The 25,436-nt window shown below is 41.2% G+C and overlaps 1 protein-coding gene across 2 annotated transcripts in view; it reads right to left on the bottom strand.

Moving 5' to 3' along the window:
• The window catches only part of ADCY5 (adenylate cyclase 5), a 206,168-nt gene that overhangs the window by 21,344 nt on the left and 159,388 nt on the right, over positions 1-25,436 (bottom strand). For both annotated transcript variants that reach the window (XM_027885097.1, XM_027885098.1), the window contains 5 exons: positions 22,759-22,899; positions 9,862-9,884; positions 5,138-5,282; positions 3,485-3,582; positions 699-786 (listed from right to left, as the gene is read on the bottom strand). In XM_027885097.1, the coding sequence (XP_027740898.1) occupies positions 699-786; positions 3,485-3,582; positions 5,138-5,282; positions 9,862-9,884; positions 22,759-22,899 (495 nt within the window). The remainder of the gene's footprint in view (positions 1-698; positions 787-3,484; positions 3,583-5,137; positions 5,283-9,861; positions 9,885-22,758; positions 22,900-25,436) is intronic.

Here is a 25,436-nt window from a genome sequence, read left to right as displayed (position 1 = left end):
GACAGTGCTTGACTAGAAGGATCCCCAAAACTGCAAATACATCAACATTTTAATAGAAATACCTTTGAGTGCAAAAGATGAGCACATCATGCTTCCCACAGTGCTCAGTGCCAATTTACCACAGGCTGACAGGAAGAATTAATGTGTTTTTGGACTTCACACAATGTATTTCTTTGCTGATTAAAGCCAGTTATAAGAAAGAGCACACTGAATATTGGAAGCTCTGTACACTCATCTGAGAAAGGCTGATAAACTTCTATATGTTCAAGGCTTTTAATTCCCTCCAGGACATTTTTCCTTGATGATGTTCTGCTTCTGATTATCTGCCTACCCAAACATGCATATGTAGCAGGGGCCAGCACACAGGCAACTCCGCAGGAAGTTTACAGGGAGGAAACGAATGGTCAGTGTTTCGTTCCACACTGGAAAATGTGTTCTTCTTATATCAATATGAGAGTGCCTGCAGGGGACTTAATAGACATGCAGATCCACAGAGTGATTACTTCTGCTGAGCTAAAGAGATGCCAACCCTAACATCTGTGTGCAGTTCATTCTGCCTTATCAAAGGCTTTTTCTGTAACCCTTATCACAATGTGTGGAAAGGAAGGCTAACAAAACATGCTCTGTTAGCTGAAGAAACAAACTGCTGATCCAGTTATTTTAGGCAGAGCACTCTACAAAGAAACCACAGTACTCACCTTTACACAGGAGTAAATGACTGAAACAAACACCACTGTGGTCAGGATCAGGAAACAGGTCAGGAAAAAACCCAGCATAAACGTAGAGCTGAAATCAAGAGAGGTGGTTGAGTTTTTTGTTTTGTTTTGTTTTTTAAATGCACACAATATAGAATAGCCACAGCTCTGCTCTCCAGAACACAACATTTTTACAAGCTATGACACACTGCACAGGCTTTCCAATTAGGACAGCAGTAGGAGACATGAGGTGCCTTGAATACCAACAGATACTCTGTCCTATTTAGAATTACTCATGCAGGCTGCAGAGCAGAGAATGCTGCATCTTCTATAGCAATCACCTTCCTGCTGGGGTGACAGTGGTGGGACTGAAAAACATTTCATATGGTAGAGGAGGTGACAGAACAACTTGTTGTGGCAGGTCGGCTCCCGGCTGGCTGTGGGCAGGCACCCCTGGGAAGGAAGGTGGGGCTGAGTGCTGCAGTGCAGCTGAGTGGGAATAGCCCCACTGGGAATAGCTACCTGTGCTTGCACAGGGAATGTTGGTGTGGCACCATTCTCTGTGCTCTGCCTCGAGCATGGGATGGGAGGAACCACGGCTGGAGAACAGTCTGGGAAAACAGGCTTAGCTCGGCCAGCTAGAGAGGTTCCTGCTCCTCCCAACTTTGAAGTACAAAGAGGATCCCGGGGCCAGCTTTGTACTACGTATTTTCATCTGTTTTAATCACGGAGATAGTCAACACCAATTTCCTGGTGATTGGTCTCAGTGTGACAGGATAGGCCCCCTCCCAGGAGTGAGTCTTGTTCATAATTTAAAGGAAGTATTCTTGTGATGTGACATTGAGGCCAACCACACCAAAGCCAGCTGGTTTCTGTGTTCTCTCATGACTACTAAGATAATTGTACTTGCTAATTCACTGTTTGAGCCTTTGTGAAATACGCTAAAGCTATTCCTCTTTATCATCATAAATGATCACTGACATTCTGTCTCTAGTTTCAGATTCAAATTCCACAGTGTGTCTTTCATGAAACTCTGATGGTGACACATATACACCTGTGGTTTCAGTTGCTGCTTAACTGCTACCTTCAGTAAAAGACCAAAGCTATGCAATTGAAACATAAGGAAAACCAAACCAAAACGTGAAGGAAAGTATATCTAACCTGCAGTTAAAACATGGAATTTTATTTACTCTTGAACCAAATCACATTTCAAACAGGCCAGGCTGGTCAAGGACACTTTAGAACTTCCAAAAAACTCCCGACTGCCACCCTATGGGCAGCATGGAGGGAGACTGAGCAGCACATTTACACCACACTGCCATAAGGGATCGGCTCCTGTGTAATACAAAGGAGGCAGCCATATGGTTGCCACACATCAGAAATTGTCAAGCTGTCATTTAAATGTTAAACTGGGTTTTATGGAGACAGTTTAGTGGCTGCTTAGGGAGTCTGATGAGCAACACAAGGCTGGTAGAGGGCCTCTGCAGGTGTGAAGTCACAGCAGCAACATCCAGAAATCCAAAGTGTAAGCCCTTGATAAATGAGTTACTCTCAAAGTACATTTCTGGATGTAATTAACAATGCTTTTATTTCTGGGAATGATCTAATTTCAATTTTCAGCCTCTTCCAGCTTCACTTCTATTTTCCCAAAGCAGACCTGTCTGTTTACACAGCGCATTTGTTATTTTGCTGATTCAATCTTTCTGTGAGCACCCTTGCCTGGGAGAGTGAATGACAAACATCAGACTACATGTTGTTTCTGTGACCTTCTGAGTATCTGATCTTAATACTACAAACCAATCTCTACTCCAAAAAGATCTGTGGTAGGAACAGAAGCAGAAAGCAGTTGTAATGGCATAAAATAGTACTGGAGTTCTCCTCAATTTTTTTGTCTTCTTGTAATGAAGATAAATTTGGAGCATTTTCAGAGCTTCTGTGATCTTGTTCTTCAGATTAAAAATTACTAATTCCAAATTTACTTCCAACACAGCGATGCTCAGTGAATGATATTGCTGCTAAACCAGAGCACAGGAAATGCCCACATGCTGTAATTTTAAGGGATTTTTAAAGAACTCTGTGAGAAGAAATACCACGTCTCCAGAGCTCACTGCTAGGAAAGATCTAGTGGGTTATCCTGTGCCTTGCAGAGAAATCTGCAGACTACTGCAAGAGCACTGTGGAGCTTATGCCACTCTTGCCTGGGAAAAGAAATGACTGCAACCCCTAAACCTGGAGTGAGCCACTCAAAGGTTAGGCATGGGTAGCTCAACTCCCTCTCTGTCTCTCTTCTTGCACTGCTGCTCTGAGTCCAGAAGAACGAACGTATGAGACATTATGCCTCAGCTGTTAAGCACCCCTGCGACCTCAGTGCTCTGAGCAATGAGGCTGTGATGGTTTTTCACCTCCCTGTCCTCCACACAACAGATAAGAGGACAGCCAAGCCTTGTGTTGTGAATGTGTACTATGGCTTCGTAGACAATCCTTCCTACTTAGTGATATTTGTTTTCCACAGGCTTATAAATGTGCTGAACTGAATTTCCTAAGATGGAGATAAATTATAAGAGAAATCACACCGGGAAAACAGAAATCCTCCCATGTCAGTGAGGAGGTTTTAATCTGCACTAGAAATGAGTGAAAACAATAAGAACCACGCATCACTTGAGCATGAATTATTTAAGGATTTTTCTCTTCCCCTTGGTGTTCTGAATTCGCAAGTAAAAAAACAAAGAAAAGTAGGCTGCAATAGAGGAGGGGAGCAGATGGGAGCTAAGGGATGAAAGGATACTCACTGTGGCACGATTATGATTTGAACAAAGCAGATGAAGAGGAAGACTAGGGAGGCACAAGCCACGTAGGCTCCAAACCTGTCGTCCACCTGCTTGGAGTACTGCAAAAACACAAACAGCTATGTTAGTGGGAAATCTGGCTGCCTGCCTTCTCTTCGCAAAAACTTCTTACTTGGCTTCTGTTTAGGTCCTTGGAAAGCAGTGCTGGTAGCAAACAACTAACACCACAAACTCCCCTTCTCCCTGGGCAAGCTGTAAGGGCTTGAACACACCCAAAGGCCAGGGAACAAACCCACAGAGCTGGGTGGAGAGAGGATTCACCAACCACTCCTTGCATGAGGGAACAGAAACGCATTAACTGGGACCAAGATTCTATGGCACCGCCATCAGGCCTAAACTTCTTCCATGGGAAGTTTCCCCAACAGGGACAAGTGCTGCTAATGAGGACACTGTGCATTTTGTGCAGATGGCTTGACTTGTCCAGGACGATGAGGCTTTCACACAGTTGCTCCTTCCAACTACTTGTCAACATATCGGTCACACGGGAGCTGCATCCAACTCCCAGCAATGCTTTATTTAGCTTGGAGTACGGTTCTCAGTACAGACAGTCTCAATGTTTGAACCACAAAATAAAAGGTGCTCTGAACAGGTGAGCACTAATTTCCCTGGCTGTTTTCAGCTATAAAATTGAAGGGAAGGAGGTGGGGGGAAATTACGTGCTTGAGCTTTTATCCAGTCCCACACTGATTAATTGAACAGCTGTAAAACCTTCAAAGGTCTGCTTTTGCAGTAGGGTGTCTTTCCTGTCATGGAAAGACTGTTTCTAAATAGAATTATAACATAATCAGTGCAAACTTATTACAAAGCTTTTTCCATTGAATAATGAGTTTAACCTGAAGACCACTCAAGCATCCAAGGATCTGTGCTTGGATTAAAAAAAAAGAGAAAAAGGGATGACTTTCTTTGGGCAATTAAACCCACCAGTTTTTATAATAATTTAATAATAGCATCTGGGTACCTCTAGACTGGAATGAATTTAACTTTGCATCCACCTAGAGCTGATGTTGTCTCTATTATATAGAGAAACCGAACTGATCTTTGCCTCACAACAACAGTCTCTGAAACCAAATCAGGAAGTAATTGGCTATTTGGGGCCTCTACATCTGTTTCTCCCTTTTCTCACATTTGTGGGATAGAGAACTGTACTTGTTGCTTAAAATGAGCTCCCAAAAATGACCAGAGTAGAGATTGCATCCCAAAGAACCCTAATAGTACTCAGGGTGACTAAAGTGGGTTTCACCAGTGATTTGAGGGAGCTCAGTGGGACTGCAATCTCAGTTTGGATGCCTCAAAGTCAGAGAAACAACGTAGCTTATTCTGAATTCCCTTTAATGCTCATCATTGCATATTTATCTGTGTCTGATAGAAATGGCTTCATTTTCCTGGCAAGTGCTCCCTTCAAATGACTGTGACTTTCCAGGAACACGTATATTAAGGTTTCCATGACGAAGCATGGATGTTTTAAGACCACAGCTCCACCTCCAGCACCAAAACACTAGTTGTACCTATAAATATAGAAGTTTGACCTTACGCAGGAGAATTCAAACTCATAACAAGCCTGAATGACATGCTGCAATGGTTTTTAGAGCACAGTACCTTCTTCTCCAAGTCAGGCTCCCTGAATGTTAAGAGGAACTTGCGCACGTGCTCAGAGCGTAGCCGGTCAATACTCCTGGCGTCGATGGCACGGCCCAGGAACTCATCCACTTCATCCTCTGGGTTCATACTTTCCTGTGTATTCCTGAAGATGCCATGAGAAGGGAGCATAAGAGGACAAGATAATTGCTGCCTCTTCACTATGTGATATCATTCCACTGTATAATAAGCTGGAGGTTAATGGCATTTCGCTTATGAAAGCTTCAAGTTGGGAAACTGAGTATGAGCAGAGAGGAGAATGATATCACCTCTACAGCTCATTGCCAGTCCTGAGTCCATTACTAACAGGATTTGATTTACTTGCCCTTTTTCAATACTACATCCATTTTCTTGCCTTAAGGTCTCATTACCATCCCTCATTCTCTAAAACCACTGAGTAGTCTCCTCCCACTAGTCCTCACACTTACTCTTCCCTGCACCGCTGTGCTGTCGTAGCTGTTAGTGCCTGAACTGGCAAAAAGATTTCTGTATCCAGTCCTACTGCTTGCTTACTAATAATAATTTCTGTAAATATTACCATGAAAATTTCCAAACTTGAATAATTCTCCCTTTCTGAGGAAAAAAAAAAAGTTTATGGAACAAACAAGCAGGGGAAAAAATGTAGCCTGATCCCCCCTTCACACAGTTATTTATGAGTATGAAGCAGAAAACATTAAAAAAAAAATTTCTGTTTACAAGGTATTTACTTAAGGAAATGTTGCAAAAGAAAAAGGTACCAAACAAAAAAATACAAATTAGATTCTGCTTTCTAAATATGTGGAACAAGATTTCTAGGTTGCTTATAATCTTTAATGTCAGTGTTTTTCTGATGCTTTGCTACAGCTTCAGGAAAATGAGGCTGCTTTTCAAAAACTGCCGGAAAAAAGTAACACTGTAAACTTAATCATCCTGAGGCATTTTGCACTGAACATCAGGAAACCTGAAGCACCTCTTCAAACTCTAGTTATTTTTAAAATCTAACAGGATTTTAATGACTTGTAGCTGTCACTTTAATGGCCTGCCTTCTTACTAGCTATAGACAGAAATTAAATCTAAGTGCTGTTTTCCTGCTCTGCTTGCATGAATTCCAAGGTTATCCACAGGATATGCCCATAGTTATCCACTGGAACACGCCCCTCACTTGCACTGGGGCATATTCCAGTGGATAACTATTTCTGTGTGCAAACCCCACGATGGCACAGCAGCTTAGGCCTCATATTGTGTGACCTTCACTTTAGGCACTCTGGAGAAAAAAATCCTGAGGTCTGACAGGCACAGTGAAAAGCTACACTGCTGTATTTCCTTGGGTTTATCTGTACTGCACAAGAGCACACAATGCACTCTGTGTTGCAGCCAGTGGGCTCCTACAGGTATGACTGTGCTGGAAGCAAAGATTGCTCAAAGCAGCTTACAAACCAGAATGTGACTCTGTTGTAAAAGTTAAAGGTCCCTTTCCAAAAGAAAAGCTTTTTCAAAGTTTTCTGCAAAACTGGATCAGATTTTAAGAAGCCCTCTGTAAACCAACTCTTCCACGTACCTCTTGTCAGAGAAAAATAAATCAGGTCCATCTACTCGTTTCCATTCCATCACTCTTTGCCCCAGTCAGCGAGCTGAACGTGTCTGCACCTCAGCTGGATCATGATGACACACCAGTGGCATCTATTTAGTGACCACATAGAAACTGCAAACCTAGCTTGTCTCAAGGTCTAATCTCTATCTTAGCCAACCTTAGTATTTCAGTGGTGTTGGGGAACAGAGTTTTTCTATTTTGGGGCTCTACAGTTATTTAATACCTTGAACTTCATATATGCCTCTTGGAAAATAAAAGTGGTTTTTTTTTTCCCTACAAGGTCAGGACATGTTTCCTTAGAGGAAGTACATCTGCTTGAGCACTCAAGGCGATGCTGCTTATTTTCATTCAGTCCTCACAATGTCTTCTGGGCTCATAAAAGTGAGCAAGGAAATAATTAGGCTTCGTATTTACAGAATGTCTTCCAAGATCCTGTGAGTTATGTACACATTTGGGTCATTCACATTTAGTCATTTCATACCACATACGAGAGATGTGATACGTTTCCCCCCAGAACTGAAGCAAAAGAGTTGGCTCAGCACCTTGGTGAACCATAGATAAATTTCAAGTTCCAGTCTAAAAACACCACTCAGGAAGATGCAAAGAGAAGAAGAAACTGCCTGCTTGGACTCTGACCTCAGCTGCCTCCAGTTTTGTAGTAGGTCCTTATATTTCTGAGGGCACTTCTAATACTCCAGTAACTTCTGTGGTTGCAGGCTGTGTAGAAATATCTCTGCAGGTTTTAAATGGCCTTGCTGAGATATTGGCAGTGGGCAGCCACCTTCTCATAGACTGCAGGGAAGCTCAGTCAGCTTGCACAGACCCAGCTGCTCAGGTGACTTTCACAGCCCGTTGTACCCAAACTAAATTATTGTACAGCAAGTTTGAGGACATTTGCATAAATGTAATTTTATATTGAAAGACAAAAGTTCCCTATGCTAAGGACTGCCTTGGAGGCAGTGCCTGTAAGTCAGAGCTGAGATACTGCCATGGACTAATGAAATTCATATGTGGAAATGTGTACTGATACATCAATAGTGTGGTTGGGTTGGGGGGGAAATCCAGGATTTCAGGTCACCATGAAACTTCCAGAAACACCTTTTAAAAGCACTGCTGAGATTTCTCCAAATGAAGCCAACATAAAATTGTCGCAAGGGACAGGAACAGCATGAACAGAGCTTGGAGCAACTTTTGCACTCCACTTGCAAATGTGAAAGCTAGCAATTAACCCAGAGATGCTGGCTTCAGAGTGGTCCAAAAATGCTCTGCTGATTTAATTACTTTCTGCAAATGAAGAGTGTGACCACTGCCAAAACTACATGTATGCCATAATTTTAAATGCTCCATGCCCAGATTCAATAATGAAACCACGTAAGAGTCAGGCCATGTTTTCAGAGGTGTGTGGTGCCTACACCTTCCTTCGCTGCGAGCTAAAAGTACTGACCCTCAGTGTTTCTGCATGTGAAGGAGCTGGGAACTTGACGTGGTTTAGGCATCAAATTTTAACCAATATCACCATGAATATATCCTGCTAGACTTTTTGGTTTTTGGTGGTTTTTTTTGCAAATCTTTGTACTTGAGTTAAACGGATTTCTGGATGAAGAGACTCTGAGTCAAGTAGTAGCTTCTTTTGGTGCTGAACAGAAATGCAAAAATCCTGCAATCTGTATGATAAGGTGGCATCACGCTGAGTCAACAGTGTAAATACACAGCTCAGCTATTGCCTGTAACAGCCCAAGGAACCTTTCAAACTGTAGGATAGAGGAGAGATCTTATGGTCCTTGGAGAAATAGAGGAGATGCTGTTCCTCAGCTGTTGGGCGACTCTGTCGTGGACCAACATTGAGGCAGCTGAATTTGTGTTTTCTTGCAAAAACTATGAGGAAAAATGCTATTTCATGAGGGGTACTGAAATTTTCTGTATTCCTACAAATTATTTTGTTGTAATCTGTTAGCTCTTTTCTCTCCAAAACACATCTAACATCAGCTGAGTTTCCAGCAGCCACAGATGCAACAGGAAACCCTGGTGACTGTCCCTTGACATGCTGTGGAACTGATGAAACATCTGAGGGTGCACAGAGCTAAATGTTATGAAAATCAAGTTTGCAGTGAAGGGCAAGGGAAGGAGAGAATGACTCAATATTGCCATGTTCAAACTTATCACTTTCCTTTTCCTTTTAGCCAGTTGCTCTCAATGCTCAACCACCATAACTTGAATTTTCCCACAGCTGGATGGTTAGGGACACAGAAGCATTTTTCTGTCCCAGCTCACAGAAGTCCACTTAGGCCTAACCAGCAGCTTAAGAAACAGGATAAGGCGCAAGGGCAACAAATTTTTAGACATCAGTCTCCTCTACTGTTGCCTATCTTGCTCTAAGCAAGCTTGTAAGGAATGCCACTCAGCAGGACTGAATGAGAAATTATTCTAAATACCTACAATACAGGAAATGTTTTTTTATATCCAGTTGTAGAAGTTAAAAAATGAACACATTTGGGGGGTTTTCCTCCAAAGGCAATTTTTCAAAATACCACTCATGTTAAATTGTTATTCCTTTAAAGTCTATAAGAAAAAAATTAAAATGCTGCTTCAGATGGGGTTATATTTTAGACTATGAAATTTTGAATTTAATTTCTCAAACAAGCTATCATTTCTGAGTTCATTTTTATATATAGAAACAACCAATAAGCAAAAACAAGTAATATAAAATATATACAAATAAACTCAAAAACTAGAAATGCATTTCAATACATATATAAACTTTTCTTATTGGGCTTGTCCAACACAGACATACCTTACAGGAAGATTTTGTCTTGGGTTATTTTCAAAGAAACAGTGGAGAATACTCAGGGCAAGGGGAAATGCAACAAAAGCATTTTAATTAGAAAAGCAAGTTAGAACCACACAAACAAATATTTTGAGGGCAGTGGCTGTTCTGAATGCACATCAGTCAGTTCCATGCCTTCAACTGGCTGACCCTCCAGAATAAACCTCTGGGGAGTCCAGGCATTACTCTTGGCTTAGGGGCATCACTTTTTGTCTTTTTTTAATATGAGAAAAAAAAAAAATCCCAAAATGTATAAACATAACAGCGTATGACAGAAGTAAGTTTGCTTACTTGTCCTTGGGGTCCTCAAAACCCTGAAAGAAAGGAAAAGGGCACAAGGGTTAGAAAACAGGCTGACCTTGAGAACACCACTTATCCTGGGAACGGCATTTCACAGGGGAGTCTTCAGGGCGCTCGTTTGTCAGGTGTGGAGGGACAGCTTCACCCACCCACAACAATATTTTGTGCAGCCGTGTCTTTGGGCAGACAGAGCAGTTTTGGAAAAACACATTCCTTCAGATATAAATCCACGGGAGTGAAGATAAACTAAACACTTCAGCTGACCGCTGGCACGCTTTGTGTCGGGTGCCTGCTTTTTGCAGTCACCATTACAACGGATACAATGGGAACTGTACTGATACCATAATTGAGGATGTAATTCACCTGAAACAAAGCTCAGAACAATAACATAAGTCAACTATTGTATTCTATAACTATTCCACAAGGTTTCATCTCTTTATGTCAGGGATTGGCTAAGGGTTTTCATTTTGGTTCCTTGAATAAGATTTCAGGAATTACTTATATTAATATTTGCAATAGCCCAAATATTCACAATTCTTTCTGGACCACCTGAATTGATTAAGGTTATGTATTTATGAGCCATCCAGAGTTTAAGTGGCTAGAAGGCCTCAGAGAAAATTATGTACGGAGGCTTAAGTTTATCTGTTTAGCATTAAAATACCTAACAGACCAAATTGCATCAAAATGGCCATTTTGCATTGGCTGAGACAAAATCTGCCCTCTGACATCTTGGCTTAAATTTAACTGTAGTCAAGAGAAGTTGTATATTTGACAAGTAGGGTCAAATACTCAGGCACAGAGTTTGTACCCTATGTTCCAAAACATAAAACAAATGTAGCCGGGAGATAGGAAGAATTGCTTTTGTTTTTCTCCCAGAGACCTCAGGCCAAAACTGCTCAGAGCACGTGAGGATATTCCAGCTGCTGGACCTGCAGCGGCAACCAGTCTGGGGGCAGCAAACTGAGATCCATCCTGACTGTAAAAAAACAAACATCTTTGGGCAAAAATCTTCCCACAGCCGCCTTGTCCAACACCATCAGAAACAAAAACACTGACCAGATACTAAACAAGAACAGATTTTGCTCTTACAGCCAGTTAGCAATGTGGTGACACAGCACAAGTAAAGCCAACACAGCGTCCCTGAACAGCACCAGCTTTGCAAGAGGAAAAAAAGGATGTTTGTCACTCAGGTCAGCAGCCAGGACTGTGATTCACTGTGAGAGCAATTTCCATTTTTACATATTCCATTTCAGACTAAAACCACACTTCTAAATAGAAACTGCAACTCCAACTTAACCCATCAGAAATTCAGATAAAGGAAGTCTCTCAGTCCTGTGTAGCAACCACCAGAAGATCCAGTGGGATGAAGGAAACAGTAATGTTGACTCAAAGTTATCATGTCCAGTTATACAAGCCAAAAAAAACATGTACTTTCTGATTTCACATTAAGGAATGATGAAGTGATTACTCAAATTTTGTTGAGTGTTTTTTTCCTACTTTTTTTTTCTTTTGTATAATTATTTTACAGTTGTCAGGAATATCTGATTGATTTATTTATTTATCCTCTAAGCAATCCTAAAACACAGTGCCAAAACTGAAAGTTCACTGATTAGTCATGGAGACAAAATGCTCACTAATTTGTCTGGTGTCATAGTCAGTTAGGCTGGGGGAAACAAAAAAAAAAAAAAGAAAATAACTGAACATGAACACCAGACAAGAAACAAGCAGAGGGAACCAATGAGAAAATAGCCAGTGCTTGCTTATTAGATAGATATCAAGTTCACATTTTCAAGCTTAGCCACATGGGAACTGGATGACCGACTGCAGAGGGAGAATCCCCTAAAATGGTCTGATTTTCACAGACAGCTGTGTAACCATCCATCCCACTGAAATCCTGGAACTAAACTCATAGATCTCATACTCCTGCCCTCTAGGTGCACAAGTTTGAGGATACAGGCCAACGAGACCAAGTTAGTAAAACACCTCAGCAAGCATATCCTCAAAAAATTCACCAATCTTTCAAGTGTACAAAAATATACAGGCTACATAACTAACTAGTCCTTTATACAGATGATCACTTGATCAACATGGAATTTGATTATGCCCTGCTTCTCTCCCTCAGCAAAACTGTTATAAGGAAAGTCTCTAACGTAACAGGGAATTCATTGATCTAGCTTTTCAATTTAAAAGACTAAATTGTGCTTGAAACCCTGGAAATTATTCATGCTGGTAGCTCAAATTAAATTGGTGTTTCAAAACTAAAGACCGAAAAAAGGCATTTTGCAGGTAAAACAAAAAAGGAAAAGATTAATATATTTTCTTTCCTGGATCTTCATTTAATGAGGCTAAATATTTAAGAGTGACTTGAACTTTAATTAGACAAAATCAGCTTAAAATTAAATGTAGTAGGAACCTCTTTAAGTTAAGCAAATTAAATGATTCATTTCAAACGCTCTCATTTCATACAAAAGATTCTTCAAGCAGAATTGCCAAAAATGGAACTGTTACGGAGGAAAGATTGTGGGATTATTTTAGGCAAAAAAATCCTCAAACATAGCTTCTTAAAAACTGGTCATTTATTACAGGATATCTTTCTTATTTGCACTGAAAGACTTTGCCAGGATGCCAGCAAATACCCTTCTAGAATCTGGCTGTGTGTCCAGAGATTTTCTCCCCTGCCCACTAAAGTGCCTGTGTTTCACTCACGTACCAGGAAGCCTTTTAGGCAGAGGAGATGATCACACGCACAAGGTCACTCTGCTCACCCTATTTTTGTTTGGGAGGGAAATCTCCCCCCGGGTTTTGGTTAATGTGTTTTCACCTCCTCCTGTTCCATGGGCATGCTTGGTTCATTGAAAAATCTGCACTCGAATTATTTCCTTCCCCTTGCACAAAGCCTGAGCACTGATGACATATTGGTCTTTTTTCTCCTCCACAGCTGGCAAACAGTTCAGTATCTTCAGGACTCAGATGCTTTGCTCCAGTTAAAGCCCTTTGGCTCAGCTCACAGCAATTGCAATGGTCTGTGTTACACACAGGATGAACAGTAACACAACTAACCCTGCAGAAAGTGGGTCTGTGTGGATTTGCCTTCATTCCCAGAGGACTAACACACTCATAATCTGGTAGAAAAATTTCCAAGCTCAACCAGGAAAGAGAAATAACAGGGTCTGCTGCTTGCAAGCATGTGTATAAAGCCACTCTCCAGCAGCCCTGATGTCACCTGTCTGTGCTTCCCACTGGAGGTTGGGCAGCTGGGCTGGACTCAGCCTGTTTGGGTATAGAGCAGCTTTGGAGCTGCACAAAGATATGTCATAACTGGCATTTCTGCACACACATGTAGAGAAATCTGAACACTCAGGAAAAAAAAAAAGGCAGCTGATAAAAATGAGGTGCCTGTCATTTGGGAGACAGGGAGTAAAGGGGTAGGAAGAGAAGCAGTCAATTCCTAGAGTTAAGTATATAAATGCCTTTTTGACTGCTTATGGATTTGTACCCAGTAGGCTGAAGAAATGCCGATGGCTTTCTAGGGTGCGATGAAGAAAAGGCTGGGAATTGCCAGCAGGGATGAAAATGGCAAAAGTGGTGATGGGTATGAGAGTCAGACAGATAGGAGTTCACAGGAGTTCAAGAATAGCTCCATAATCATGATGATGAAGTAGCCCTTGTTCAGGCCAAAATTCCTTTCCTCTGGAAGGGACCATAAGGCATGAGATAGGTCTCATTGCAGTGCAGTACTAATGGGCTGCTGCATATGGGAACTCATGCAAATTTTATTCAGTCTCATTTTAAATTTTCCTGATACTGGAGTTTTTTCCCTTCCCCCAGGAGGCTGTATTACTCTGCCATCAGATTGCAAATGTAAAGGTAATTGCATTTAATAATTGCTCTGAGAGTAAGACAGTCCTCTCTTTGACTTCAGGAACATTAACCCAAACTTCGCTGAATCAGCTCCCTTAAAGGCTCTGCTCTTTCTTCTTTTCTACAGGAGATCATTAACAACCCTTATTTTTTTATGGCAGGTCAGGTGACTCTGAATCTACACTGACATCCTCAGTGGGAGTAGACATGTGCAGGAGGGAAAAAAGAGGGGATGTTATATTACTGCTTCTGTCCCTAAGGCTTACTATTTTATGGGGGATATTTTATGAATATCTATTGTGTTAAAAGCTCATATGACTGCCATCTCTCTGCTTGACTTCTAAATTAACTAAGCCCTTTTCTTTGAAGATTAAAACTGATCCCTTAAATAGAATGATAAAGTGTTTGTCAAAGACATGACAAGCTGACTGCTATACCATAATACTTCAAATCAAGAACTATTAGAAATAATAATTCTAACTTTGAGAACATTAGCTGCAATTATTATCATATTGTAAATATGCAAGGAAAAGTGGAATAGACTTTCTATCCTTTTAACTTTTCATTTAATTCCAAAAATAAGACAGTAGAGAGGCTGATGAGCTCTATGACCTTCTTAATGGTAATGTGGGTGGGAAGCACGTATTCCACCCTTAAAAACTTCACTCTCAACTCCACAAAGATTGTAAGAGCAAAAGTAACAAAGAAACTAATTTTTCTTGCCCTTTCTTCATCTCTGGAACGAAGTCGAAATAGGACTTACATGATGTTAAAGCAGAAATCGAAATAACTTGGGACTTACGGACAAAATGAGCTTTGGAAGAGGTAAGGCCAACTTGCAAAGCAAAAGTACTTCACAGAATCAGTCACCACGGAAAACAGAAAGGGAGAATGTCAAACTGAGAGTGGATGTAGTTAAAAGCAAACCTGGTTTGGCCCCACCACAAAACTAATTATTCAGATCTATTTTCAACAATGTTGTACATTCACTTTGTCCCTGAGGTCAAAAAGACAATGATATGAAGATAGATGCTGCCAGGTGTAAATGCAGAAACAAAACTGAAGGACTTCAAAGCACTGAAGCCAGAAATAAGACAGTTTCTATACCAGAGTCCAGAAAGAGCTAAGCCTGATCGGAAGGATATTTACCAATCATCTAAGTGCAGAACAACAAACTGGCAGAAACCCAGTTTATGAAGCAGATTAAATGATGAGTATGTCTGCTATAGCTGGAACACAGACTAATGAGCTCTGAAAAGGAAAGCTGAAGTGCTCCCTTTCAGCAGCCCACCTCACTTGATAAATAGACTTTCATTCCACTGCACTGCTCACAGATGGTGAAACCCTCTACTTCGTTCAACTCAAACTGATTTTGTAGACAGCTCTCAGCTAGCAGACCAGATCTGGCCAATGCCATGAATTTATCTGGTCCATCAGATTTAAATCTAAAGAACATAAGTGGTTGCTTTGGTTGAAATAGGTTTTCCCTGCCTTATTTTAATTAACTTCTGGCTCTGAACTCATCTCTGAGAAGTGCAGGTTGCTAACACTCTTCAGTTTTCTGTCAACTCTGAATTCAAATTTCTCCAGTTCAAAGGTCATATTCTCAAGTGGTTTGCCATTCTGTGCCTCACTTGTGAGCAGTTACCAGAACTTGCAAAACAGACATAAAATAAGCAGTCCTAGTAATTCTCTGAATCAGTTCCTGGCTCCACAACCTCTGCCCTTCCATCTCAAACAATGATAAACACAACAAACTTCTCCAGAAACTACTGTCAAATGGCCTTCTAATCAGATGCAGACAGACTGAATCCAAGCCTAACCAGCCTTATTTGAAATTGCCCACTGGTGCTGGCCAGAGCTGCTCACCCTCTCCAAAAACCAGACTCAAACCTGCTGACCTGCATCCTTTTGCCAGTAAAGCTTACCGTCTGCTTTAGGAAGCTTTGGAAATCATTCTGGTCAGTGCCACAGCTCCACCTGTGCAACGCTGCCATGAACATTAGACAAAATGTTTCTGTGACTAAAGGGGAATTGTATCTTTATTTCTGTAGGCTTAATTTAGTCCCACTCGAAACCAGTCTGACACCTTTTAGTAGTGTCTCAGTTCAAATGACCTTTTCCCACACGAGTATGATTTACTCTAGAAAAGGGTACTGAAGGGTGGAAAAATTACCAAGGCAAGACTTAAAAACAAGTATCAAACTCCACCTAGGTTTCACAAAAGCAGCTGCAGATCTGCTGTTGCATCTTGCTGACTCTTACCCCTCATTTAAAGAACTTAAGCAAAGATGATTGCAAGCCCTGATCAACTACAGTAAAAGGTTAGCAGATGAGGATACAAAACTGGGTGAAGCCTTTGACAATTTGAGAGTGGACATTGTACTCCCACTCACTTATATGAGATCCCATGGAACACGTGGATCAGGCAAACCCTCTTCCCAGGTAAGCACCGCAGCAACTACACAGCGTACCTGCAGGGTGGGATTCCTCCCCCTGCTGTTTGCAAGCTATCAAAACCAAATTGGCTCTATAAAACCCAGACTGGACTAACAATTTCCTCCCAGGTCTACAGCAATATGTGGAGATTACAGCAGAAAGGATTTAGAGAGTTTCCCCCTGCTTGATTACGAGCTTGATTACTACAATAGCAGTGAAAAAATAGAGGGTCAAATTCTTCTCCATTGGGTGCCCCTGTCCAGCTTTGCTGACGTCAGTGTTGCAATTACCAGATTTAGCAGATGATTGCTGGAAAAGAGGATAATGGTGACCTGCAGTTAAATGAAACCTTTAGAAGGAGGGTGAACCCTCGGTGCCTAATTCATGGACTCAAATCCACTTCTCTTTGATAGAGCTGCACTATTGACTGAGGAAAACTTGTCCTATTGAGTTTTATTTTAAATTTTAATCGTTTCTGATGTTTAAGCAGTAGAGTTGGCACAGAACCAGCTACAGCATCTGTTTCTCTGATGCACCTGTTCCCCAATTCTGATTTCCAAGTAACAAGTTCTATTGTAAGGGCAACTTGGAGACATAAAGGGAGGAAATGAGCTGTACTTACAATGCAACATGCAAAGAATTGTTTGATTTAGGACAGGGGAAATAGGACAAAGAATTATATTTTATGGTTGAATGACCAGGCTTGTAGATCAGTGTTGTTTCATTAGAAAGTAAACACCAAGCAACCAAATATCACGTGGAAGGCTGTGCAGAGAGCTCTGAGTGGCACCACAAGGAATCACACAGCGCCTACCTGAAAGAAGAGCTTGTTTTTTATTACGTCAGCCATATCCACAATCCATTTTTATAACCTTGTCTCACATCTTTTAACATCTGCATGCTTTAATATTTCCTACACATCTATAAACTCTATTTGATTTTATTTCAGTTTTTACTTTGTAAAAGTAAAATGCCATACACAATTTCATTTCAAATTAAAGGCTTAATTAGTTGTACTCAGAGTCACGACAGAAGCATGGTCAGACTGAAATCGGTATTGCAATCTTCAGGGTTTCCTCCTTCTGCTCCTAAACTTCCTAATGCTAAACCTTTCTAGCAGCTGAAAAAATAAAAGGAAGTCTGCCAGGCATCTACAGTTGGACTCAATAATCCTATTAGCCACTCTGCTCATATTCGATTATAAAAACACAGAGGTACCTGTTTGTGAAGTAAACCTTCCCCAAAGCGTGCATCAGTGGAACAAGCTATGGTGTGTCATACTAGCCAGTGTAAAGCAAATATGAAAGCTGTATGGCAGCCTCAAGATCCAACAGCAGGAATTTCCACAGATGAGTGGATATCATGGCACAATTAATGCCTCCCTTTTCTTTTTTCTTTGGAACCCAGACAGCATCAAGCTGTGTCAAGTCTGATTGTAAGACCTCAAAAATGACCAACATATTCTGGGTAGCACTAATAAAACCTCAGGATGAGTGCTGGGTTCAACGTAGGCACTGCCTCTTATCAGCGAAATGGCAAGTGCTGGGAGGGGAACAAGAACAACCACCGGGCTGGAAAGCAGCAACGAGGGAACAAACCTGATGAGGGAATCAGAGCTGTGCAGAGACATGGTAATAGTCGTCAAATACAGAGAAAGTAATTGGAAAGGAGAGCAAATTACACAGTGAATAGTTCACGCAGCACTGTGGTTTAAAACCGAAGTGAAGGAACGTGAAGCAAAACATCAAGAAAAGTCATCAAGCTGTTGAAAAGGATGCTCAGCAAGACTATGGGATTTCCATTCTTGCAGGTCTTCAAACAAGTGCTAGACAAATACCTGTCAGAAATGTTGCAGGTATAGCTGGCTCCTGTACAAAGGGGAAGATTGATGCCATGAAGTTCTGTGCAGCTTAGATTGGAAACTTTCTAAAATCTTTACAACTAGCTCATATTATTATTATATTCTTTATTCCATATACATTCTCCTAATACAGACTTTTAAATGTTATTGTTTCTATATTTGCAAAGGATTTTGTGACTCCCCTCCAGACTGAAAAGCCCTGAATAAAATAATTAAAATCTGTTCAGAAAAATCAGGGATTCCACAAGCTTCTTATGCAGCCTGTTTCTTGCATCTAAGTTTTTTCTTAACTTAGATCTTCCTTTCAGCAAATTAGGATCATTATTTTTAATCCAGTCCTTTACAGTCATGGAGAATGATTTATCACTATTTTTGTCCTTACAAACCTTCCTGTGCTTGAGGACTTTTGTTTCTAATCAGTCTTTTCCCTTCTAGACTGAGCAAACACAACACTTCAACACTTCTTTATAGGTCACACATTGAAACTCTACTAATTTGTAATTTTCTTCACCGGGCTATCTCTAATTCATCCACATCCTCCTAAATGATGTAATCCCAAACTGGATGTGGTTTTCCGGATACAAACCTAATAATGCTGAGCAGGGTAAAAGATGTAAGAGAATAATTTGTCACCTAGAACAGCCCTGTAATTTTGGGAGGTATCAACATTTGCCTTTTTACTGCTGTTTACAACAAACCTCTTTCAGTTTATAGTCAACTACAATCCCAAAACTGTTTTTTCTTTTTTTTTAATAGTAGCTTTGTTTTGCAGATGAAAACCGAGACATGAATATTATTTCCAGAAGTCTAAAATCCATCAATATTTATAAAAGCACTCTGAAATATATACTGGGAAAAACAAAGTATTTCTCAGTGGTGTATAAATATTGTTATAGCTATAAATATATCTGTACTCTCAAATGCTTTCAAGTCCATTTATTTTTGACCCTTTTGCAATTAAAAACTGGACCAGAGAGACAGTGGGGAAGACAAGGCATTGTGTATGGAGACTTGGGGGAATGAGCAGCACAAAAGTCCGCATTTCCAGAGAGATACAGTCACTGGTCCTGGACTGATTGCTTTTGCTTAGGACAGAAGAAAACAAGCTGTAAACCCCAATAAAAACAGAAAGCAGCTCTGCTGTTCTGCTGTGCTCTGGCTCTGTTCATGTTCTGTTGATCCTGTCCAGGCTCCTCTGCCCACCCAGGGGGAGCAAGGCTGCCCTTGACCCGCTCCCTGCTGGCAGCATCACCCCCTCCAGCAACCTCGCAGGGCCAGGGCTCCAGCAGAGGCTGACAGCTCAGAGCAAGGCTCTTTGTCCTCCCAGGGCGTTTCTATCTGATCTTCCTCTGCTGCAAATTTACCTGTCCTTTAGGAGCAGCCACTGATCCCTGGCAGCCCAGTTCAGCCCAGTTCCCAGGACTGGCTTTCTCCAGGCTGTGTCTCCACCAGCTCATGGGGGTCAGGGTCAGCAATGGGCAGCATCAGTGTCTCTGACCTGCTGCCTCCCTGGGGGCTCTGCACGGTAAGAAAGGTCACTGCTAAGCAGTAGGAAGGGAAAATGAAGGACCTGTGGTGGTCTGGAGAGCAGACGGTGCAGGAGGGAGGTGGAAAGGCTGTTGGGCAGGATGGGACGAACTGATGTAGTTGCAATCCCAGCTGACTCAGTCTCCAGTTAGGCAGGGTGGGAGTAGGAAAGCAAGTCTAGTTTTCCAGGGCATTTTAAATTACTGCAGCATGGACACGTGTAAGGTATTTTGCCTTATTCATACATGTATGCAAGTGCCTGAATAAACTCGTGTGTGCCCAAGGGAAAAACAGCCTCAAGGCATTGTGGAAAATCTGCTGGACCCAGCAGAGGCTACACTCCAAGCCACAGCATGGGAGAAAGCAGGGGTCAAGGACCTCCCCATGCCACTGTCCAGGCTGCTGTCCCACACCAACCCCACTGGATGCACTGCTGATGTACCCAGACACGGCAGCACACTGAAACGCTGTGACAAAAGACGAGGAGAAAAGGAGGAGTACGTGGCTACCTTTGATAATAATCCATCTCATCTAGGATTACCACTAATATATCCTAAGAATAGAGACAGCTACCAAAGCCAGCATTCGCAGAAAAGAAAAATGGCCAAAATAACTCTGATTTCTATTAAATATAACAGTTCCTTCCCAAAAATGCAATTCAGGGAACTTTAGTATTCTCCTTTGGGGAATTGTTTAGTAGAGCCGCAAAAAAACTGACTCTTTTTTTTTTTTCTGGAAATATGGTTTTCTTTATAATGCAAAATGTTTTACATTTGTAACGAAGACCAGTGCCCTTTATAACCATCCATATTATTCCCTACACACAAATGTATCCATATCTACATATCAATATAATGTAACCCCACATCGCTGCAACATTACCTGGCTGCTGCCTGAGGACTATCTCCCAATTACCCTTATAAATACCTGTTTTGAAATTACAGGGCTAAGGAGCTCCAGGTTTTAAAGAGAAAGGCAATACTGCACTGCCTGCTTTTGGCATTCTGCTTCGACTGATCCAACCTCACATGTTCACAGCTTCCAAGAAAAAAGACTACATATAATTGCACGCAAGAGATATGGGGGAAAGGTGGGTGATGCGGAACAAAGAGCACATTTTCAGGAGGTTTGAAAGCTGGTGCTGCTTACTAAGATCAATGACATGTCATCCCAGAGGAGCACCGATAAAAGCCTTTGTAGTTCTGCTCCCCTTCTGTCTCTCTGTATTTTGTATTTCTAAGCAGGCAGTTTGCAGCCAGTGCTCACTCTGCATGCATTAAGCACACACAGCATCCATGTAACACGGTGTTAGAGATTACAAAGTGCTGTGCAAAGCTGGGTGGTACAAAGAAATGCATATTTAAATTAGAAGTTAACACAGAGCGAGTTAAGACAGGAGATGGAGAAATTGCTCCAATGATTTAACCAATAAAATGTCCATCCAGTAGATATTAAAATGGTCCCTAGGCTACAGGGAGCAGCATGTTTTCATTTTCACTAATGCATCTCAAACATAAAGCAGTGGGAAATACTGTAAATAACAGATTTTAAAAAACAGTCCACAAGAACAACATAAAGTCTAGCTGAAAATAATACATCTGAATCAGGCTTAAATTGGTTTTCAAGAAACAGCCTTATGCATGCAACATCAACTTCTCAAAAAAGAGCTTAAAACAAGAGACAGTACAGAAACAGATTGAGTGGAAGAGATTTTCTGAGTTGCTGAGTTTTCAAAAAGGTAAACAGCATTACAGGGAAAGGTTCAAGATAAGGAAAAAAAAAGATAAGTCTTTCCTCCTACAAATGAGGGGCAGTGAAGTTTTTAGGACTCAGCTTGGTATTTCAATAAATAATTATGTTTTTCCAACTGAACAATGAGCTAGACACGGCAAACTGTAATTAACACCAAGAAGCATAATACCATTTGGCATGCATATACCTTGTTTCTGAACAGGAGGCTGCAAAAAACCCTTAAAAGCTATTCAAAGAAACTTATAATTATGTGCTAGTGTGATTAGTCTCTTCTAATAATGTCATGCCTATTGAGCACACCCTATTGAAAAGCCCACATAAAAAATGCACAGTTCCACTGATCTGTCAGATCATGTCAGAAGCCCTCATTTGGAGATCTGAGAAATGAAAGAAACATTACTATGGAGATTAAGAAATTTGGTTTAGCAGTGTAAAATAGTATAATGATTGAATAATATTAGCACCAACTATTAATAAATGTGCCAGCATTTCCCATTAGAACACACCCTCTGCAGTTGCTTATAGCCATACCTAAATTTTTAAGCTGTGAGATTGAATCTCATGTTAAAGAGTTCATTGAATACTTTAAGGCTTTGGTGACGTGGAGCAGAACTTTGACTATGGACAACAAAGTCAGAAACAAATACGCACTTTTGACTGTGCATAAAAGGGTCAAACCCACATGAATAAGGTTATAGAGCAATCTGATCAGGCATGCAATTATAGAGGTGTTAAATAACTGTACTGTTATTAAAAATTGCCATTATAATAGAAATTATCTTCTTAATCTTTATTGCAGGAAACAAAGGTATCACCTACAGCTTTATGTAAAATAAGCCATAAAAGTGCTCTCAGTCCAATTCCATTGGTAACTAGCTCTTTTTCATTTTAAATTACAAAGAGTGAAAGGTATGAGCAAGAAATGAAGATGGCTGCTACCTTAGGCCAATTAATCCATGTACTTGAGAATGAGTTAAACACAGCAGCAGCGTGATTCCTGGGACCCCTAAGGACAGATGGGCATGTAGCTTAGAGATGGAGAACAGCATCTGTGACAATGCAAGCAAGAAACCTTTGCAGGTACTGAGGGCTGTAATGAGCTAATATAAGTGTGTCAGATGCTGCTTGAATGCTTGAGCATTTTCTGCAGACAATCGTGTCTTCTCACACAGCCTGGATGAGTTTTCAGAATGTGGGACAAGCCAGACAAAAGAGGCTTCTTTCTGGCATTCAGCCTCCCTTCCCCTCTCAAACAACCTTGTGCCTCCTCTCACAATCACTCACCTCCAGATGTACCAATTACTGTTATTTCTGGAGTCAAAGTAGAATTGAACACCCCCGTTTGGAAAACACCCTCAGGGCTGTAAAAACCTTCAGACAAAGCAGGAGGGATACATAATGCTGTATTAAGAAGAAAATAAATTAATGTCCATAAAGCAAGGCATTACCATTCTCTTCATCTCCTTGGAGACCTGGTGAGCTCCGAGGTGGTTATAAAAGGGCCGGTCAACACCCCAGTGTGGTGGGTTGTGGCTGATGGAATTTGCACGCTGACGGTTCATCTTGGCTATCGTGGCTTTCTCATCTTTCTGAAATACAAACAAGAGAGAAATGCAGAATAAGTTTTGAAACATTTACATGGCAGTCATTCTCCAAGCACCTCTCACTTCTGATCTCTCACTCCAAGAGCTGACTTTGTGCCTTGAGCTTTATGAAGCAGCTGCTCATCAGAAGCGGTCCCGGTCCACCATTTCTTTTTCTTCCCAATTTTTAGAACACTTGCCCCTAAGTAGGACCCACCATTTTATTCCTTTACGTGTTCTGAGTAACCATCATAGCCTGTGTAAACACAGGGAGCATTCCAAAATGGAGATATCTACTTTTTTTTCCCTAGTAAACCGAATCAAACTGAATAGTTTCAGATAGAAAATTGCCATTCTAAGCTAAGATACTACATAGATGTCCCTTAAAAAACAAAAAAATCTGTTATGTCTGGAAGAGAAACAACTCACAGAGTGATCTCGTTGACGAACAGGAGCCTTGAATCTCCTTGAAGCTATGGGTACAAAGGGTACCTTTCTCCATAGGTACAAGGAAATCATTTTCCACACTAGCAGGAGCATATTCCCAAATATGCCAAGGAAAGCATGTAAATCTTGCAAACAACTTAACTGTCTATAGGTTAAGGGTAATGTAATTGCAGAGTGTGACAAAATGGTCTCCTCTATCCTAATGCTGCTTCAAATTTTATTATTGACACCAACATTCCTAAAGTTTGGACAAAGTCTTTGATTTTGTTGTTGGAGCTGGTTTTGAATCTTGGCTGCAATGGGAGCTGACCACAAAGTTTGAACAGGATCTGTTGGACAGGTTTCATTCAAGCTCAATACCAGTTACAAGAGCAGAGGAGCTAAACAACAGGCAGATTATTTCCGTATTTTGAATATATTCCCTGCCCAAAAAGACAGGCAGGTTTCCACACGGAATGTGTTCTGCAGAAAGATGGGAGCTTATTGCACAAGAACAAACCCTTGCACCTTCTCTAGCAAGGCCTGCACTGCAGCCTCAGTGATTTACCTCTGCTGACTCAGAAGGCAGAGGGGTTGGCAATTCTTACACCTTCGCTTAAAAGAGAAAAGACTCTGGAGAGCTTGAGAATTCAGAAGGCAGGGATAGCTACAACTTGGCTGTTTATTACTTGAGAGATTAAACTTTTTCAAGAGAATTGCTGCTTCCATGAGATTACAGAAAAAACCCAGACATAATACTTAATTTTGGATTTCATAAAGTGTTCAGACAATTGAGTTATTTAAAAAGAAATCATCAGTCGATTTCAACTCTAGAATTTTGGTTCAAGTGTTATATGACAACACAAGTAGGTCTGCATCTTTTCTTGCCTGGAGTCTGCATTCCCTACCTATTTATTTTGATTCCCCACTATTCACTGTAACTTGTACCTCTCAGTAGTTTGCAAAATACCTGGTGTTATTTCCATGGTAACCAGGGAGTTAAATGTCAAGTGCTATGCTGCCTTAAATTAGGGTTTTTAAAAAGAAATTTAAAAAGGCTTGCTAAAATTCAGTGCTGGGGAGAGCTGCCTGATTGACAAGCATGGGAAATCATCTTCTCTTTTCTTATAAAGAAGAGGCAGCTACGACGACAACATTTCCCATGAGACCACAGCTCACCACACAGGCACCAAACGTTCCTAGGAATGCAGTGCTGGAAGCTTCATGGCCACTAGGCTGGGGACATGGTGCCACTTGGGACAGGAGCCCCGTGCCAGACGCCCAGCTGGCCCCAGAACAGTCAGCAGCAGTGTCACTGCGGCTACAGGCTGCCAGCAAAGATGTTCTTCCACACGGCCAGGAGGGCACGTGGAGGTTCACAAGGAAACTGTGGGAGCAAACCTAAGGGAGCTGTCAGCTCCTCAGGAGGTTTACTGGGGGAGAACCACATATGCTCCCACACTACACACCCCCAGCACAGCAAGTGCCTCCCACTTCATCTCTGCCCTGCATTGAACCCCCCACTGTTTCATCTGCAAGAGCTGAAAATGCCATTGCTTGGCACCAGCTGACTTTCACATGAGCAATCATGTCAGAGCCATTGGATAACCTCCAGGAGAGACAGCTTTTAAATGTTTCTAAAAATACATTAATGTGATGCAACGCTGATGTCCAGATTGGAGTTGTTTTGAGGTTTTGTTTTTTAAAGTCACTGCTCTTTATAGTCTCTGCCATCATTTGTAGCACTTTCTTGTGTTTTTTTTTGCAGTTATGCAATCTTTTTCATACTTTATGATTCTTTCTTCTATGATGTGATGCCAGAAAACTATTAGGAAATACAGTTTCACTATCTCCAAGCAAATACATATTGTTTTCAACAACAGAAGTGACACTGTCGATCCATATTATTCCAACTTAGAGAAGGATTTTCAACCAAAAGGAATAAAAAAACCCAGATGTTGAAACTAGCCTGGGGACCCATAAAAGCAAAGCTCTTTGGTTACTTTACAAATGCCTTTACATCAACAGATGATAAAAGTTATATACAGCTGGATTTCAGCCCATGAGTTAGTAAATTTGGTTAGAATTCGAGGAAAACTTTAATGCCAAAATCCACG

The sequence above is a fragment of the Empidonax traillii genome, unplaced genomic scaffold (assembly GCF_003031625.1).
Source record: "Empidonax traillii isolate 1590-97213 ecotype Southwest subspecies unplaced genomic scaffold, ASM303162v1 scaffold161:size1573837, whole genome shotgun sequence".
Classification (NCBI taxonomy): Eukaryota; Metazoa; Chordata; class Aves; order Passeriformes; family Tyrannidae; genus Empidonax; species Empidonax traillii.
Note: the sequence above shows the minus strand (reverse complement) of the source record. Positions and strands in the feature narration are given on the sequence as shown.